This window comes from Tamandua tetradactyla, chromosome 15 (assembly GCF_023851605.1).
Source record: "Tamandua tetradactyla isolate mTamTet1 chromosome 15, mTamTet1.pri, whole genome shotgun sequence".
NCBI lineage: Eukaryota > Metazoa > Chordata > Mammalia > Pilosa > Myrmecophagidae > Tamandua > Tamandua tetradactyla.
This window is the reverse complement of record NC_135341.1, coordinates 37,170,920-37,188,947: the sequence shown is the minus strand read 5'-3', so window position 1 is coordinate 37,188,947 and position 18,028 is coordinate 37,170,920. Positions and strand designations below refer to the sequence as shown.

The window sequence follows — 18,028 nt, the reverse complement described above, 5'->3', positions numbered from 1 at the left end:
AAAACCCTAGTTTCTTTTATTCATTCACCCAACAAACACGTACAAAGCTCTGTGTAAGGCCCAGGAATGCATAAATAGATTAAGTCATGGTCTGAGGCAAAGAGCTGATTCAACTTGTAATTAAATGCTGGAAAACTCTGGAGACGATTTTTGTCCTTGTCTCCACTACACATCAAAAGAAAGCCACTACTCCAAAGTGATTCCATTAGCTTTCAACCATCCCCTCTCAAACACACAGTACAGGCCAGGAAGGTAGGTGAGCTCGGGATAAGTTGCCAAAGAAAAGACTCACTACTCTGAGTGAGCCAGGTAGAAGCCCTCTACTCCCTCTGTGCCCATAGGCCCAAGTCTCCCTAATCAATAACCACTTTCTCAGCTCATTCTGCAACACACATCTTCTCTACTTCATTTCACTAAAATGTTCCCCACCACTTACTGTCCTGGTCAAAGCGTATCTACAGCCTGCATCTACCTTCTTGCTCCTTCTTTTCTTTTTGACTTGCTCCTCAGTTTTACCTGGACCACTACAGGCTATGTGATAGCTTCTTCTTGCCTTGGGTTTCTCTGTCTCTACCAGTCCCTTAAATGTTTGTCAACCTTGAAGCTCCACTCTAGACCCACTTCCCATTTCAACTACACCTTCTCCCTGGAATGTCTCACCCACTTTCCCAATGTCAATTTCTATGTTATGAGAAATGACTGCCAACCCACCATTTCCAAGCTAGATCTCCTCTACATATACCCAGTGGGTACACTTTATCGTTGAGAGTCTCAAAGCCACCTCAAACCAACATCTCCAGTGAGAAGTAATCACCTTCTCCACCCAAAGCTGCTCTCCCCAAGGTTCTCTCCCTATCTTGTACAATGGCAACTCCATCTACCCAAGCTAGAAATCCAGGAGTCTGACTGGGCAAGAGAACAGGAACCAGAGTATGTGGGGCAGTGCTTCTAAACTGGTTTTTTAGGCAGGCCCCTTTCACCGTGGGCCTCTACCCACTAAATATCAATTAATACCCCTAAGCATCATGAAAACCAAAATTCCTTCAAACATTTCCAAATGTCCACTGGTAGGTGGAAATGAGACTACCCAGGTTGAAAACTACTGATGTAGGAGTCTTACACACTGCAGCATGGAATTTCTCCTACATGTAATGGGAGGCAATGGAGATTTTTAAAACTAGGAAATGACATAATCTTACATTTACGCTGATTATCCTTGATGACCTATGGAGAATGGACTGGAGGATAAGAAGGGTAAGGGTAGAAGCAGATACTAGTGACCCGGAATAGGAAGGTGAAAAGGGAGATGACATAAGAGATTTTGAGAAGTTTGGTGGTAAAACCAACATGACTTGCTGATGAAATGGGTGTGAGGAGTGAAGGAAAGCAGACAAAGATCTCCCGAGGTTCTCAGTAGAACAAATGGATGGATAGTGGGGCCACTTTCTGAAAGGGTGAAGTTTTTGATGGTGGTAGAAATGGTGCTAATAAAAAGCTGAGACATCTTCAATAAACCCAAGTAAACATTAAGTAGGTAGCTGAATGTGTGACAAGGATCCTAAGAAACAGTGCAACACAGTTGTTAATATATGGGCTCAAGAGCCAGCTTGAATCCTAAATTGGATACTTACTAATAGTGATTTTGGCCATACCATTTAACCCGTGCCTCAATGTCTTCATTTATAAAATGGAGATATTAGTACATGCCTCATAAGGTTGGTATGAGTATTAAATGAGTTAATAAATGTAAAACATTGAGAACAGTGCCTGGCAGATAATATCAATGATTATCATCTGCAGCAGGATCAGCCACCTAGAAAATGCTGACAACTATGGCAACGGTCAGAAATCCTTTGAAAAGAGGGCCAATACTGAACCCTGAGGAACATCAATCTGGGGCTCAGATAAAGAAAGAAGAGATGCCAGTAAAGGCTTATGATAAGGAAGAACAATTAGAGCAGAAGGAAGAAAATCTGAAGAGTGGAGTAATATAGAAAGCCAGTGGTGAGTTTCAAGAAAGCAGGTGTGGTCTGCTCACACCTGCTATATTGCATGTTGCTATTAAGTAAGATGAAAGTAGATACGGCCACAGGGAAACCACTGCTGACCTTGATAAGGGCATACTCAATCATGAGCTGAAGAGAATACCACTGTAGCCAGCTTATGTAGTTAATGCTTTCGAGAACTCTGGGAATAGAGTAGAGCACAGAAATGGGGCAATAATTGGAGTTGGATGCAAAATCCAACGAGGGAACGAGATTTTCTTATAGATTTGGTTTTAAAGACAATAGATACAAGAGCTTTTATAAAGCTCCCTAATCCATGCCAGGTGAAGGAGCACAACACTTTATCACTAGATTTCTCTAGGGACACACACCACTATCTTCCCCACAGGCTGTGAGTGCTCCAAGGACAGAGACTGACTATTCATCATTGTTCCCCAGCACCTAGCACGAAGCTGAAAAGGAGGGCACAGGAAAGTCTGCGGTGTAAACAGACAAATAAATCTTTACCTGGTGTAGGCACTCTTCTTAACTTTTCTTATTCTCATATTACTTGACCTAAGTCCCTAAAAGACATTCCTAATGAAAACAGTCTCTGAGAAACATGGACCCAATGAAAAGCACTCCAGAAAGAATCTTCTTCAGGTGGATGATCCAGACATGCAAATTATACATACAGACCAATGAGCACCCAAAGATACTTGACTTGGGATTGGACCATCAGACCAAGCAGCTGAAAGGAGGCCTGATGAGCTCTACCCTGACAACAAAAGTTGAGCACAGGATCTCATTATCAGTCTCCTAGCTGGTCTCTTCTATACAAAATAATTTCTACATACCTACATGATTCCTCTTTGGCCACCATAACTTTTAGGATTCTGGAAAGATTTCCCCCACAGGTCAGATGAAGCTCAACTCTTATGTTTGGGAAGGAAACTCTTCACCCACCCCACCCCTTATTTGCTTGTTCCCCACACTCCCCCAATCACGCTGTTTGTTCTACAGGCCATTCCCTTCTATCTATCTCTGGCTCCATATTTATGCTGCTCCATCTCCCTAGAATAGTCTTAGGTCAACCTAAACTATAAACTAGAGTTCAAGCCCCGTTTTCCCCACAAAAATGCCTCTATTGACTCTTTAACCTAAAATGGTTTCCGAACTCCCCCAGTTTCTGCTTGCATGTGTGTGTAGCACAAAATGTCACACTTGATTGTGCTGCCTTATAATTCAAAGGAACAAAAATTGTTAAGTTTGTATTCCTACAAGTAGACCCTAAGCTACCTGAGGTTAGGGCCCTCTGTCTTGTTCCATTTCTAGGCCTGACACATATGCAGTAGTCCTTAACCAATCAAATCAGCCACCTAAGATGATATGCTATTGCCTCTATAAAACTACTTTGTAAAAAAAAACAAACAGAAAAACTACTTCATCAGTCTTTCTTAACTAATCATTTACAGCTTGAATTTCTGAATGTGGTCTCTAAGAGTATTTCATTTGTGCCAACTCTCTCACATGCATCCCCAGGAGTTAACGCCCTCTGAGGGAAATGGCCTTCAGCAGTCCCATGAAACCAGAGGCCCGACAGCCTACTCTAAAGGTTTGTTAAACAAGGGACCGGAAAGTTCCTAAGGACCTTAAAAGATTAATCTTTGTGACGAACCTTAAGAAAATCAACACTTAGAAGACAAAAGAGCCAAATAATTTTAAAGGTAAAATTTCAACACAGTTCTAGTCTGACATTTTTCCAAAAACCTTATTTATCTCAAAATTAAAAGTTAAAAAAAAAATCAACAGTTGACCATGACAGAAAATAATTAACCAAGGCTTATTCCAACTATATTCATGGAACACAAAATACTTTTGGAAGGCCCTGATGCTTAGGTGGCCTATTAAGGTGCCCAAAGGTAACATTTAGGCCCAACAAGAGATAAGTATTCTAGATTTTTTAATTCACTTATACAGTCTTTTCAGATCATGGCTGGAGAAAGAGCAACTTCACAACCTCTCTACTGTGATGAGTCTGTGCAAACTACAAGGTCTCTGCTGAAGCTGTTCACCACGAATGCACAGAAGTAGCTCCTAGGACACAGATTAATACTTGCAGAGTCCCATTCATCTCTTCGTGGAACTTTACTCTTTCTAACAAAGGATTAAAGAAGCACTTACCCCCAAAGCCTCCTTCCAGAATTATGGCCCCAAAGCAGTTTTTAGTCATTTAATGAACCTCCAGGTATCAGGACAGACCTCCTGCCTCCTACACAGCCTCACCTGAAGGAAAAGCAGTTTCCAGTTCCCCTGCCCTCTCTTAAAAATATTAAATACAGTAAACAGTATCATTGCAAGGTCAAAAGCATGACCATAAACAAGCCAGAGATACCAAAGGTTGCCAGGCAAGTTCTCTATTGCACTGGGCCCTGAGGGAACAGGCTGCTCTACAGATGTCTTACTTACTGAACAAGTAACCTGGAGCTGCTGCTGCTGCTGTGGCGGCGGTGGTGTCTGTTCCTGGGGTGTTTGCTGTTGCGGCTGCTGCTGGGGGTCCCATATATGGACAGTCTGAGCTGTATTCTGGTATGTACCTGCCACGGCCTGCACAGCCACTGGAATGTGGATGTTGCCATTCATGAACTGTGCTGGAAAGAGAGAGTTTGCAAGGGTCTGCACCACCTCTTCATGGGAGTTTTTCACTACAGACGTGGTGCCCACCATCTTCTCCTTGTCATCCTCCAGCTTTACAGCTGCCAGGGCTGTGGGCGAGCCACTGACGTGAACTGCGTTGTAGGCTTCCTGGGGAATGGCAATGTGGGTAATGCTTTGCTGCTGAGGGTCCCCCCGGGGCTGGGCAGAATAAACAGGGATGGTCCAGGTTTCTCCTGTGGGGCTAGTAATGGTCCCAGTGGCACTGTACAGGTGGGCACTGTCTACTGTCAGTAAGTCTGGCCTCAAAGACACGTAACTCTGCTGCTGGCCCTGTGGAATGGCCAACACGGTGGCCACCGGCTGCCCTGAGATGGCGTAGGACACAGTGATGGGCATGTCCACTTTGCGCTTCTTCACTGGCTGGAGGACACTGGCCGTGCCAACCCGCCGCTCCCCTTCCCGGGGTGAGCCCTGCTGGGACGGTGGTGGAGAAAGGGCACCCACGGTCTGGATTTGGATCTGCTGACCCCCAGCAAGAGACTGGCCAGCCACCAGCTGAGCCTGGATCTGCTGATGTGGGATATGCTCCTCCGGGATCTCTGCAGTCTGGATCTGCTGGGCCGCCTGCATGTGCTGCACCTGAATCTGGGCTGCCTGCAGCTGCGAGGGGCTGGGGCTCTGCAGAGACGGGGTCTGGATGGAGGGGGCAGCCGACTGCGGCGCCTGGCCCTGGATCTGCACCTGGACCTGGATGGGTTGCTCAGTAGGCTGGTGAACGGTGAGTTGCGGGGAGAGTTGTTGAGCCGAGACCTGCTGCGGAGACTGCTGCACCTGCACCTGCACCTGCAGTGAGAAGATTCACCAGTGAGTGAGCCAGGCAGCACTTGAGAACCCAGCCCCCCAGAGGACAAAGAGATCTCAGGCAGGAGTCCTAGGTAATAAGGGTAAAGGGACTGCCATACCTAAGGCCTCTGAGATAGCCACAACCCCAAAACTGTATACCGAATTCTCCTACATCATGCTGCTCATTGATACTCACCCCAGAGAGCAAACAAGAGATTCCACTGGAGACTAAAAGAAAATATCAGAACTTTTGTTCATTCTTTTAACTCTCCTTTTAAAATGTCCCCTCTCTGCTTTGCATATTGGTATAGTAGTACAAGTATGTAACTTATAAATATACATCCAGGTGTGTACTCCAAAAAAAAAATTATCTATAAGTATCTATAAACACTGTGGGACTACTATTGTAGAAGGCAGAAAGACAAGTACATGCTACTGGCATTCACTTCCAAACTGCCCAATCCAGATCAAAACTACCTCCCGTTACCAACTAGTGGAAAACACTATGAAGATAAAAGTCCTAAAATATCCTTTGGAGACATTTCTAACTTTGGTATTAAAATGCCAACACTGCTGCATAATTCTTTAGAGTGCTTTTTAAAGAAACCTTTTTTAAATAGGGAAGGCATAAGAAATACAGGATGCTGATCATTTTATCTGAGGAAGATTACCATAGACTGGATCACACACTTCTGATGATAATGCAGCTCATGTCCTATTAGCCATTGCTTCAGCATGCAAAGTTGTCTGAAAAGATGTACTTTGTATGCAATAAAAAAAAATGTTCTTCTCTCATACAGACATATCTAAATTACCCTAACTACAGTAAGAATCAGGTAGGTAAAAAACATGAGGGCAGACAAGGAACAGTATCTAATAACAGAAGGAGATGATTTTATAAAAGATAACCAAGGATAGTGCTGGGAAACTGGATATACATACGCCAAAGAATGAAGTGGACCTCTTTCTCACAACATATACAAAAATTAACTCAAAATAGATCATAGATCCAAATTTAAGAGCCAAAATTACAACTGTCTTAGAATAAAGTATAGGAATAAATCTTCATGACCTTTCATCAAGAAATAGTTTCTTAGATAAGAACAAAAAGCACAAGTAACAAAAATGACACATTGGACTACATCAAAAAGTGAAAAGACAACTCACAGAATGGGAGAAAATACTTGCAAACTACCTAATAAGGGACTTGTTTCTAGAATATATAAGGAGCTCTTACTATTAGAAAATAAAACAATCAAACTAAAAAAGGGAAAAGGATCTGACTAAACATTTCTCAAAAGATGATATACAAATGACCAAACAGCACAAGAAAAGTTGTTCAACATCAATAGTCATCAGAGAAATGCAAACCGAAACCACAATGAAATATCATTTCATACCTACTAGGATAGCTATAATAAAAATTCATATTGAAAAGAATATAAAGAAATAGGAACCCTCATAAAACTGCTGGTACAAATGTTAAATGTCACTTTAGCAGCTTTGACTACCTATTATATGTCATTATTTAGTTTACATTAGAAAAGTGTTAAATGTACAATTAGGGAAAAGTTAAGGAACTTACTGTCATTTCTTTACCAAAGTCAACATAATAAGAAATCAGATATTGTATGTTCACAATCTTTATGCAAAATACTTCAGTCAATAAGAAATTAAATGTTATTTGTTCTAACTCCTGTAGAATGTTGAACAGTGTAGTTTCAAGTGGGCCCTAAATCCAATGACCAGTGTTCTTTTAAGAAAAACGAAAGGGAGATTTGACACACAGACACACAGAAAAAATGAAGGCAGAGACTGGAGTGGATGTTTCTACAACCAAGGTACACCAAGAATTGCCAACACCCTCTAGAAGCTAGAAAGAAGCATGGAATGGATTTCAGACTTCTAGCCAAGAGAACTGTTGAGAAAAAAAATTTCTGGGTTTTTTTAACTACCCAATTTGTGATGTGTTAACAGCAGTCCTAATATATCTTCACATGTTTAAAAATTAATTATATAAAAACATACTTTTTTCTGTTTAGGCAATTACTACATGGTCATGGTAAGAATTTAGAAAAATTAGCTGAGTTAAAACTCAGCAATTCCATCATTCAGAAATAACATCACTTTCTAAATAAAAAATATTAACGTTTACTTAAATTGAAGGAATTGCTAAGCTTCAGATAAATATTTCTTCAAAATGAGAAATTTTTCCTAAAGGAAAAGAAAAAATTTAAGCATTTAGAGGTTGATATTGTTCTTTATTAACCCTATGTTTTCTAATGTCAGTGTCATTCTCTAGCTTATAATACTTAGGTCAAATGTCTCAGAAAACCAATTGACACACTGATGTCTAAACAAATTTATTTCAGAAGTACAGCCTAGATTTAAGACGATTCTCAAAAGATGTGAAAAGGAAAAAGACGATCCATAAGCCTAATGTCCTAGAAAAGTTTTACATCAATTGGAAGGGGAAGGGATTTCTGGGGAAGTGATGTTAGCTTGTTTCAAAAAGCACCGTTTCTTATCCTCTATAGACTTCTGATTTTAGTTCCTTTCACTTTTTTTTTAATTTTTGCTTTTTTATGTTTTTTATTTGTTCATCATTTCATCTTACTGCTTACATAATATTCCATCATATGTATATATCACATTTTTCTAATTCCCTTCATATTTGAATCATGACCTTCTTAGGTTTTTAAATCTTTTCTATAGTTCTTAACTGCCCTTCTTTTCTGCTGTGGAAGAAACACAGGTATAAGTAATTTTGCTATGGTTCTTGATCCTGTGACATATGCAATATTAATTACTTTCTTCATGAAGCACTCTGACTTCCTATTTCACTCTAGATAGACTGACTTCTTTTATACAGCTACCACATTGGGATTAGATCTCCATTCTGAACTAGTTTTACTTATCTTTTATTTTCATCATTTCTTTTCTGGACTCTATTTCTTAAAGCAAGGTCCACAGGTAAGCATCATCATAGACGACTTGGAAATATGTTAAAAATGCAAATTCTCAGACCCCAGCCCAAACATACTGAATCAGAATTTTGAGGGTAAGGCCTAGCCATCCATATTGTAATAAATTCTCTAGCTGATTCTAATGAACCCTAAAGTTTGATGAGCACTGGTCTATAAATCCTATTGTACTGTACTAGTCTAGATTCTTAACTACTTTGCAAAAGAAGAATCCATTTCTGTTCTCTCAGTGCCATTCAGAACCTGAGTAATCCAGAGCTAACACCATAACATAAGAACTAAGTACTCCAACTAAGGGGATCAACGAGAAAGCATAAAATAGCATGCATATTACCCCAAATAATCAAAGTTGAGAAAATGCATACCTGGTACCATTTTTATTTTTATTTTTTGATACTTACAGTGTAAAACCAGTATTTAAAGAAGTATGCTTGGTCAGAGAATGTGTTGGACTAATTTCCAAATTCCACCTTTAAAGCCATTTTAAAAAATCACTTTATTTATACAAGAGAAGAGAGAAGAAACAACTCCTCTCTCACATTTCACTAAAGTTGCACTGGTCCAATATCCATTAGTTACATGTAGCTAATGAGCACTTGAATACTCCAAATGACAATAAGTCATAAGTATAAAATACACACCAAATTCCAAAGACTCAGACCAAAAAAACAGTGTTAATATGTATCACTACTGATTTTTATAATGATTACACATTGAAATAACATTAGATGAGGTAAAATGTATTTTTAAAATCAAGTTCATTGGTTTCCTTTATCTTCTTTTAAAGAGGCTACTGGAAAATTCTAAAAAAAAAATTAGAATAACATATGACTCATACTCTATTGCACGTTCTAAGTCCCAGTGAAGAGGGACTGATGAAGATGGTACACAGTGAGCCAGAAGAGGTGTGAGGAAGGTGGGTATCACAGAATCTAGGATCCAAACCCACCCGTACACCTTTCTAACAACTAGTCAGAAAACCTCAGGGATCCTGATAGACTTTTACTGCTTAAATAAAGCACTTATGAAAACAGTAAAGTCTTCAAATATTAGACATTTATCAAACTTTTATCACACAAATAAACTTAGAAACATGGCCAGTAAGAGCTTTAAATGTGGGTAAAGGAGTGGAAATTAAGATTCAGGAAAGGCAGCAATAAATAGTCCATAAATTCTAAGTGATGGTCAGGATCCCCAAATAGCTGATTTTAGTCTTTTTTGGCTGCAAATTTGTGTTTGGAATATACACCATATTATGAATGCTGCCTCCCCAGCTAGAATGGAGGCATGTGAGCAAGGCTTCCCAAATTAGATATACTGCATAAATCTTGGAACCAGAAGGGAGCAAGATGAGGCAGCAGGAACCACAGTCTTCATCTATTAGTAAGTATGAAGGGATGTGGCAGAAATGGAACAGGATGGCAGAAGTCCCAGTGACATACTGTGGAGGGGTGGGGGCCCATGGGATGGAGCTGAAGGTCTCTCCACTAGAGACTAGCAACATAACCTGAGTCCCGTATCCAGCTCTGTAGCTTCCAAGGCCATCAATTCTTTTTCTAAGTAAACTAGACTGGCGTGGGGATGGGGGGGTTGACTGATACTTCTAACGAAAAACTCAGATGGATAGAGAAAAGATGACACCAACTTCAAAACAGTTTTTCAGAATAGGGTGGTGATGGAAGGTGGGGAGTGACACAGAGGATACCAGAGATTTCAACTGTATCTATAACATATGTCTTAAAAACAAAACACAAAAACCCAACTAAAGTGGCAAATTGCCAACATGTTAAATCTGGTTGGGAATACTCGTTTGTTAGTCTGAATTCTCCTCAAATGTCTGAAAAGCAACTGGGACCCTAAGTAGTACTGGCAGTAAGGAGTAGGAAGGTGAAAGAAAGAGTAGGAAGAAGGAGGAAAAGGAAGAAAAGGAAGAAAAGGAGGCTGGAGGAAAGAGGAAGGATGAGGCAGAAGGAGGAGCTCAGGCAGACTGGCTAGTAATCAAGTACACCTGGGCCTTTGCCAGTAATAAATACACCATCAGGGCATTTACATTGGAGCTCTTCTTTTTTGCCTTCAGAAGGCCCTTAAATATGCTTTCCTTCTAATTAACCTGTGATGTACACCTTTGTCTCCATCAATTCACTGAAACTGTTTTAAGGATGTCAATTACTTTGTCAAATCCAACCATCAATATGCTGTTCCTAGGTTGGACAGATAAGAAAGTCACAACAAGGGCAGAACAAACTCTCTGGTTTAAAAAAGCAATTTAGGAAACAGCCTCAACCTTAAGGTAGTAAATTGTTTTGAAATTTCAAATAATATTAATATAAGCTTAATTTTTTATTTTTATCAAAAGGGTTAGTCCGACACACACTACTATGAGGCAAAGAGCCTTTTTATTTTTTGGCTTAACAGGAATTTACTGGCTTATGGTTTGGGAGGCTACAAGCCCAAAATTAAGGCAATGGCAAGGTCAGGCTTTCTCCCCAAAGCCTGTAGAGATCTGGTGCTGGCTAGCTACAAACCTTGGGGTTTCTTGAATTGCATCTCTCCCTCCTGTCACATGACAATGTCCCTGATCTCCTCCTATGGCTTTCTCTGAAGTTTGCATCCAAATTCCTCTGCATATAAAGGATTCCAGCAATACAGATTAAGGTCCATTTTGATTCAGTTGGGCTACACACAAACAGTCTTTTAATATTTGAGTTGTTTGAGGAAGCATCCCTACATTTCAGTATACACATATGTTACCTCTTCGGCCTCACCCATTCCAGTTTAATCAGCCTTTTTACCATTCTTCAAATAAGCAGGCATGCACCAATCTTAGGGATTTCCTGTTTGGAATGTTATTTACCCAGATAATCACATGATTAAACTGTCAACTTTCTTCGGTCTCAACTCAAATGTCACCTGCACAAAGAGGCCTTCTCTGGCCATCCCAATTGCTTTTTTTCCTCCTCTGTATTTATCACCATATACCACAAAATTTTTCTTATGTGTCACTAGTCTCCCCCTCAGCTGGAATGTATATTCCAAAAGGGCAAGAGGCTTTGTTTTGTTCACTGCTATACACAAGCACCTAACAAAGGGCTTTATACACAGACACTGTAGGAAAAAAAAAGGTTAAGAATCACTATCCTATACCTATAGGTTCAACACAAAATATCCCTGGGTAACACATTTTTTTTTTTAATTACAAAAGTAGTATATGTTTAGTGAAATATTTCAATCATTTTAAAAATAACAAGTTCTCTCCTCCATTGCACCTTGCCACCCAGCCCAATCCCACTCCCCAGGAGCCACTAGTATTCTGCCGTGTATCTTTCCAATCCTAATTTAACATATGTTACAAAAATAGGGTTTTGATCCTTAATCTAATAAGCATCCTCTCCTGTCAATATGCAAAACTCTAACTCATTCTGCTGGCTTACAGGATAACATGCTACAATTGTACCATTATTTGCCATTTCCTTTACTGAAAGAGTAGTTTGCCTCCGATGTTACTACTATAAACAATGTAGTGAATGTTTTTCTATAGACACAAACCTCTGAACAGACGCAAGGTAAAAATCATGCATACTTAAATCATTTGGCAAGAACTGAAAATTCACTTTCAAGAAAGTTATACTCATCTATCTTTCCACAACCTTGACCATCCTAGGTGAAATCTCTAGAAGTACTTTCCCATTTAATAAATAAAATAAGGTATTTTTCTTAAATATAGTTACATTTCCCTAAGCACCAAAGGTATAAAAGCATCTTTTGATATGCTTATTAGTACCACCTATATTTCATCTTCCATGAACTTTGTCCATTTTTTACTAGGTTTTATTTCTAATTTATAGTAATTCTTTGTCTATAAGAAATATTAATTAAAAGTAGAGGCTCAAGTCAAAACAACTTCAGTGAAAATCCTAGTTTCTGGAATATGACAACCTCCCTATGCCTCAATTGTTATCTTTAGTTTCAAAAATTATCTCTTTAAAGTATATATAGGTCTACAAATGAGATCAAAACCCCAACATGTATGTACAATAACGATGCAAATGCCTGACGAATGTCATGCCAAAAAAAAAAGTTTTTAGCTGTATTTTTATTCATATTGTCTGGTATACAGTTTTGGTAGTTTTACTATTTAACACCGTCAATACATTTTCATGTGTTATGTAACATTAGTTAAAAATCAATTTACATGTTGAAGAGTGCTTCGAAAACTATTGCTTTTTTATTTCTTTGCTTTGTATATATGTTATATTATACAATAAAAAAGTAAAAAATAAAAAAAATCAATTTACAATCATTTACAATAAGTCTATAAAGCCTACTCAAAAAAATTAAATCCCATTTGGCTTAAGGCACTTATTAACAGAAATATACTTATTTGCTTTAAGAGTTTTTAAAACTTAAGAAAAGGAAGATTAACTTCAAGAAAGGTAAGCTATACTTAACTATCCTTTTGTCCAAGAAAAATAGGCTAGGAAGTCATTTTTAGTTTTAAATATCATATACCACAACCATATCTCATCAGCATCATGTATGGGAGAAATTTGTAATAAGACTTAGGACTACGTGGAGAAAGAAAAAAAAAATCAAGTAGGAAATTTTTTAAAAAGAAGAAAAAATGAAATTTCTTCTATCTACACAAATGACTTGCATTAGAACTGGTACCCTCCGTGGGGAAGGGACCCACACAAAAAAAACAGCCTAAGCAGTTGAACAAAATAAATAAACCCACAGAAAACAATACACTTCTTAATCAAAAGAGTACTGACAATTATTACTGAATAATTCATTGTAATAATTAATTAATTGTAACTTGCTGATCAAGCCAACATTCATGAGCTGTAAAGATAATTTTTATTTTTATCTTAAAATTAAAACTGATAACTGTTATTTTTAAATAAAATAACTGTAAATTTTATAGTAATTTTCGGGAAATTCCTGAAACCTGATTATTACTTCAAGGATACCTGAAAGGTAAAAAGATAGGGAAAGGTTAGCTCAGGGTTTACTTTCTTCCTTAGAAAGGCTTTCCCCAACTAAAAATTACAAAAATGTTCTATAATACAATCTTTTAATTGTTTTGCTTTGTTTTTATCTGACTTTATTTTCACAAGAGCAGCAGACTGTCTCAACTCCACTAATGGAGTGTATCCTTTCCCCACAGATATGTAGTGCCACCTTCATCCTGTATTTTATAACTATACATAGTGTGAGTATGTGTGTGTGTTGAAGTCCCTGATTAATTCCCAACTAATGGCTCCTGAGTCACTCTGGAGGACTCTTCTGCTGTGTGTTCTCTACTTCTGAGATTAGGACGACCCCAGAGCAACTTCTCTTTGTCCAAAAGTTCTTTCCTATATTAATTCGGTCATCTTATTCTGCCTACTTGTTCTCTTTTAAGCAATTCCTCAGATTTAGTGGTTTGTTGATAGTATTCTTTTTTTAATGACTATTTTCCTATTTTAATTATTTTTGGATTAACCATAAAACCATTTTGAGGTTATGAATTTGCCTATGAATCAGCTTTGCCACATTCCACAAGACTTACTATATAATTTTCTTATTTCCATTGAGAAATGAAATTGTCCCTTAGCAGTTTTGCTTTCTACATTAGATGGTATTCATTTTTGCCAGAATTGTTAGGAATTCCCTCCCTTTTTTTAAAGTCTCTTTGCAGTCACTTAGAATGGGGAAGTATGAGGTTTTGTGAGTCCATCATATTTAACCATATTAAACCAAGCTCATGGATTATTATATTTACATTTACTTCTGTTCTAGTTTGCTAGCTGCTAGAATGTAATATACCAGAAATGGAACAGCTTTTAAATAGGGGTATTTAATAAGTTGCAAGTTTACAATTTTGAAACAGTAAAAAAAGTCCCAACTAAAAGCAAGTCTATAGAAATGTCCAATCTAAGGCATCCAGGTAAAGGTACCTTGGTTCACGAAGGCCAATGAAATTCAAGGTTTGTCTCTCAACTGGAAAGGAACATGGTGCACATGGCAACGTCTGCTCGCTTTCTCTCTTTTTGTTTTCATGACGCTTCCCCAGGGGTGTTTACCTTCTTCATCTCCAAAGATCTCTGGTTGTATGGACTTCTCAGGGTTCTACTGGCTCTGAGGCACTCTCTAGAACATTTCCTCTCTCAAAAGATTTCAGTAAACTAACCAAGACCCACGTGGAATTAGTGGAGTCGCATCTTCCTCTAATCAAAGGTTAACACCCACAATCGGGTGAGTCGCATTTCCCTGGAGATAATATGATCAAATTGACAACCTATAGTATTGAATAGAGATTAAAAGAAATGGCTGCCTCCACAAGATGGATCAAGGATTAAAATACGGCTTTTCTAGGGTACATAATCCTTTCAAACTGAAACAACTTCTTTCATTTTCATGGAGTTTGTGGAAGAAAAAGATGTCCACAGGTGATGTAGTTAAATGATTTTTTAATTCTGTTTTTATTTTACTTTTTTTATTCTTTAGTTGAATGATTTTGAACATAAAGTCCCAAATAACACTTGAAACCCAAATCCCAAACCTATTCAATCCTATGAATGAGGTCCAAGCTGTAAATAACAGAATAATTTCTTGAACCAAAAGTCAGTCGTTTTTTATCTGCCTTTCCCGTGGCCTTCCTTCCTGGAAGGAATATAGAATAAACCTGGAATAAATAATTACTGCATCCCTTCATGTGCCAGATGTTTTCTTGTCTATTTCATTCAATCTCACTAGACAGTATAATCCCTATTTGAAAATGAAGAACCAAGGCCTCAAAAAGATCTGGAACATGTCACAAATGCCCATACCCTTTCAAAATATACTCCTGCATCCCTGAGGGCCAAAGGAGTCCAGATGAACCTTCTAACCCACTAGACACGCCTCTCCACAATTCTGACTTTCCACCACATTCCACTCCCTTTTCTGTTCTCTCAGTGAAAAAAGTTATCAAGGGCAAAATGAAATGCAACTTTAATAGCCAAAGTCAAGAAAGTAGCATTTCAAAATTTATATTTTGGATTGCACATTAACTAACTTAATTTGTATGGACAATTTAGTTGAACACCATAAGTATATGGAATCTTGACTAAAGCATGTTTTGTTGGTTTTTCCAGGTTAGTGTGATGCCCTGATATATTCTAGAGTAATTTGGGCAGTGAATAAAGTATCTGCAAAGTCCCCCTTGGGGGACTGGAGAGAAAGGAGGAAATATTCAACCTCTCCATTTGGAGAATTTCTGTTATTCTCACAAGCAGTGGGACAACCAAATCAATACGTCAAGCCCTCAATCTTGGGGTTTGCCCCTATAAAACTTATTCCTGCAAAGAATAGGCTAAGCCTACATAAAATTAGCCTAACAGTCATCTCTAGAGAATCTTTTTTTTTTTGGGGGGGGGGGATATGAGTTGGTGGTGGTACATGGTTCAGGAATCAAACCTGGGTCTTCCGCATGGAAGGCGAACATTCTACCACTGAACCAGAGAATCCTTTTTTGTTGCTCAGATGTGGCCTCTCTCTCTAAGACAATCCAGCAGGTAAACTCACTGCCCTCCCTCCTACGAGGGACATGACTCCCAAGGGTGTAAATCTCCCTGGCAACATGGGACAGAACTCCCGGGATGAGCTGGGACGTGGGATTGAGAAAGCCTTTCTTGACCAAAAGAGGAAAGAGAGAAATGAGACAAGTTTCAGGCAGATCCTGAGGAAAGTGAAATGGAGGGGTATGTGTTTAACCTCATGGTCTGCAATCTGGCCTACACTGGAAAGCTGGATAAGGTGAAGGAGAAGATCCTGGTCGATAAATATTTGCCTATCCAAACTGAACAGGACAGCCAAACTGCATTGTATTGGGCATGTGCAGCAGAACATACAGAAATTGTTGAATATCTGCTGCAACCTGGAGTGCCACTGAATGATAAAAATGATGCAGGCTGGTTTCCTCTTCATATTGCTGTTTCTGCTGGCTGGGATGAGATTGTAAAAGCCCTTCTGGAAAAAGGTACTCAAGTGAACGCTGTCAATCAAAATGCATTATGCTTCCAAAAACAGACATGAGATCGCTGTTGTTACTAGAAGGTGGTGTTAACCCAGATGCTAAGGACCATTTTGAGGCTACAGGATTGCACCGGGGGCAGCAGTCAAGGGTAATTTGAGATGATTCATATCCTTCTGTCCTACAAAGCATTCACAAATATCTAAGATACTAAGGGAAACAATTCTCTACACTTAGCCCATGATAAGAGAGTGGAAGAAGCAAAACTAATGGTTTCTAAAGGAGCAAGTATTTACATTGAGAATAAAGAAGAAAAGACACCCCTGCAAATCGCAAAAACTGGCCTGAATTTAATACTCAAGAGAATGGTGGAACGTTAAAAAGCAGCTTGAATTTATTCTTTGTGCGTGTTATGGTTGTCCTCAACATGCCAGAAACTAATGTGCTCGTGCACAAGACAACATCTATGTAAGATGAAGTTTTCCTCACCTTTAAAGTCTTATAACACATTGAATATGACTCCTGCTAAGGTACTTCCAGGAGCACTGTCAAGTGCTGTCAAGGCACTGAGTAACTGTTGAGAATGATCGTGTTGTATATTCTGTATTGAATTTTGGCTAATTTTAAGTAAGTGATTCCATGGTCACTGTTCATCTTTGGCACCCTCGCATGCACCCTCTCCTCTTCTGAGGCAAAACGTCCCCAATAGCATCAGGTCAGTTGTTTAGCCAAAAGTTTCTAGTTGGATTCTAGGATGTTCCACCATACAGTTGAAACTTACTCTTGTTTTTCTCAAGCTGATTCAGAGGTCTATGCCAAAATTTTCTGTTTTGTTTCTTTTTAATCATAAGGTTTTATTTATTTGTTTGTTTGTTTATTTATTTATATTTTTCTTTGCATGGCAGGCTCCGGGAAGCAAACCTCGGTCTCTGGCATGGCAGGAGTTCTCAGGGGTTCTGCCACTGAGCCACCATTGCACCACCCTAATTTATTTTATTTATTTATTTTCTTGGCTTTTTTTTTTAACTTTTTTATTAATTAAAAAAAATTAACAAAACATTAAGATATTCTATTCTACATATACAATCAGTAATTCTTAATATCATCACATAGTTGCATATTCATCATTTCTTAGAACATTTGCATCAATTTAGAAAAAGAAATAAAACGATAATAGAGAAAAAAAAGATTATACATACCATACCCCTTACCCCTCACTTTCATTTACCACTAGCATTTCAAACTAAATTTATTTTAACATTTGTTTCCCCCTATTATTTATTTTTATTCCATATGTTCTACTCTTCTATTGATACAGTAGCTAAAAGGAGCATCAGACACAAGGTTTTCACATTCACAGAGTCTCATTGTGAAAGCTATATCATTGTTCAATCATCATCAAGAAACATGGCTACTGGAACACAGCTCTTCATTTTCAAGCAATTCCCTCCAGCCTCTCCACTACATCTTGAACAACAAGGTGATATCTACTTAATGCATAAGAACAACCTCCAGGATAACCTCTCGACTCTGTTTGGAATCTCTCAGCCATTGACACTTAG

The 18,028-nt window shown here is 38.6% G+C and overlaps 1 protein-coding gene and 1 pseudogene across 4 annotated transcripts in view; one reads left to right on the top strand and one right to left on the bottom strand.

Annotated features, from left to right (window-relative positions):
• The window catches only part of QRICH1 (glutamine rich 1), a 40,845-nt gene that overhangs the window by 10,981 nt on the left and 11,836 nt on the right, over nt 1-18,028 (bottom strand). For all 4 annotated transcript variants that reach the window (XM_077129363.1, XM_077129361.1, XM_077129362.1 and 1 more), the window contains one exon: nt 4,455-5,486. In XM_077129363.1, coding sequence (XP_076985478.1) covers nt 4,455-5,486 — 1,032 coding nt within the window. The remainder of the gene's footprint in view (nt 1-4,454; nt 5,487-18,028) is intronic.
• LOC143657735 (uncharacterized) lies at nt 16,187-16,846 on the top strand (annotated as a pseudogene).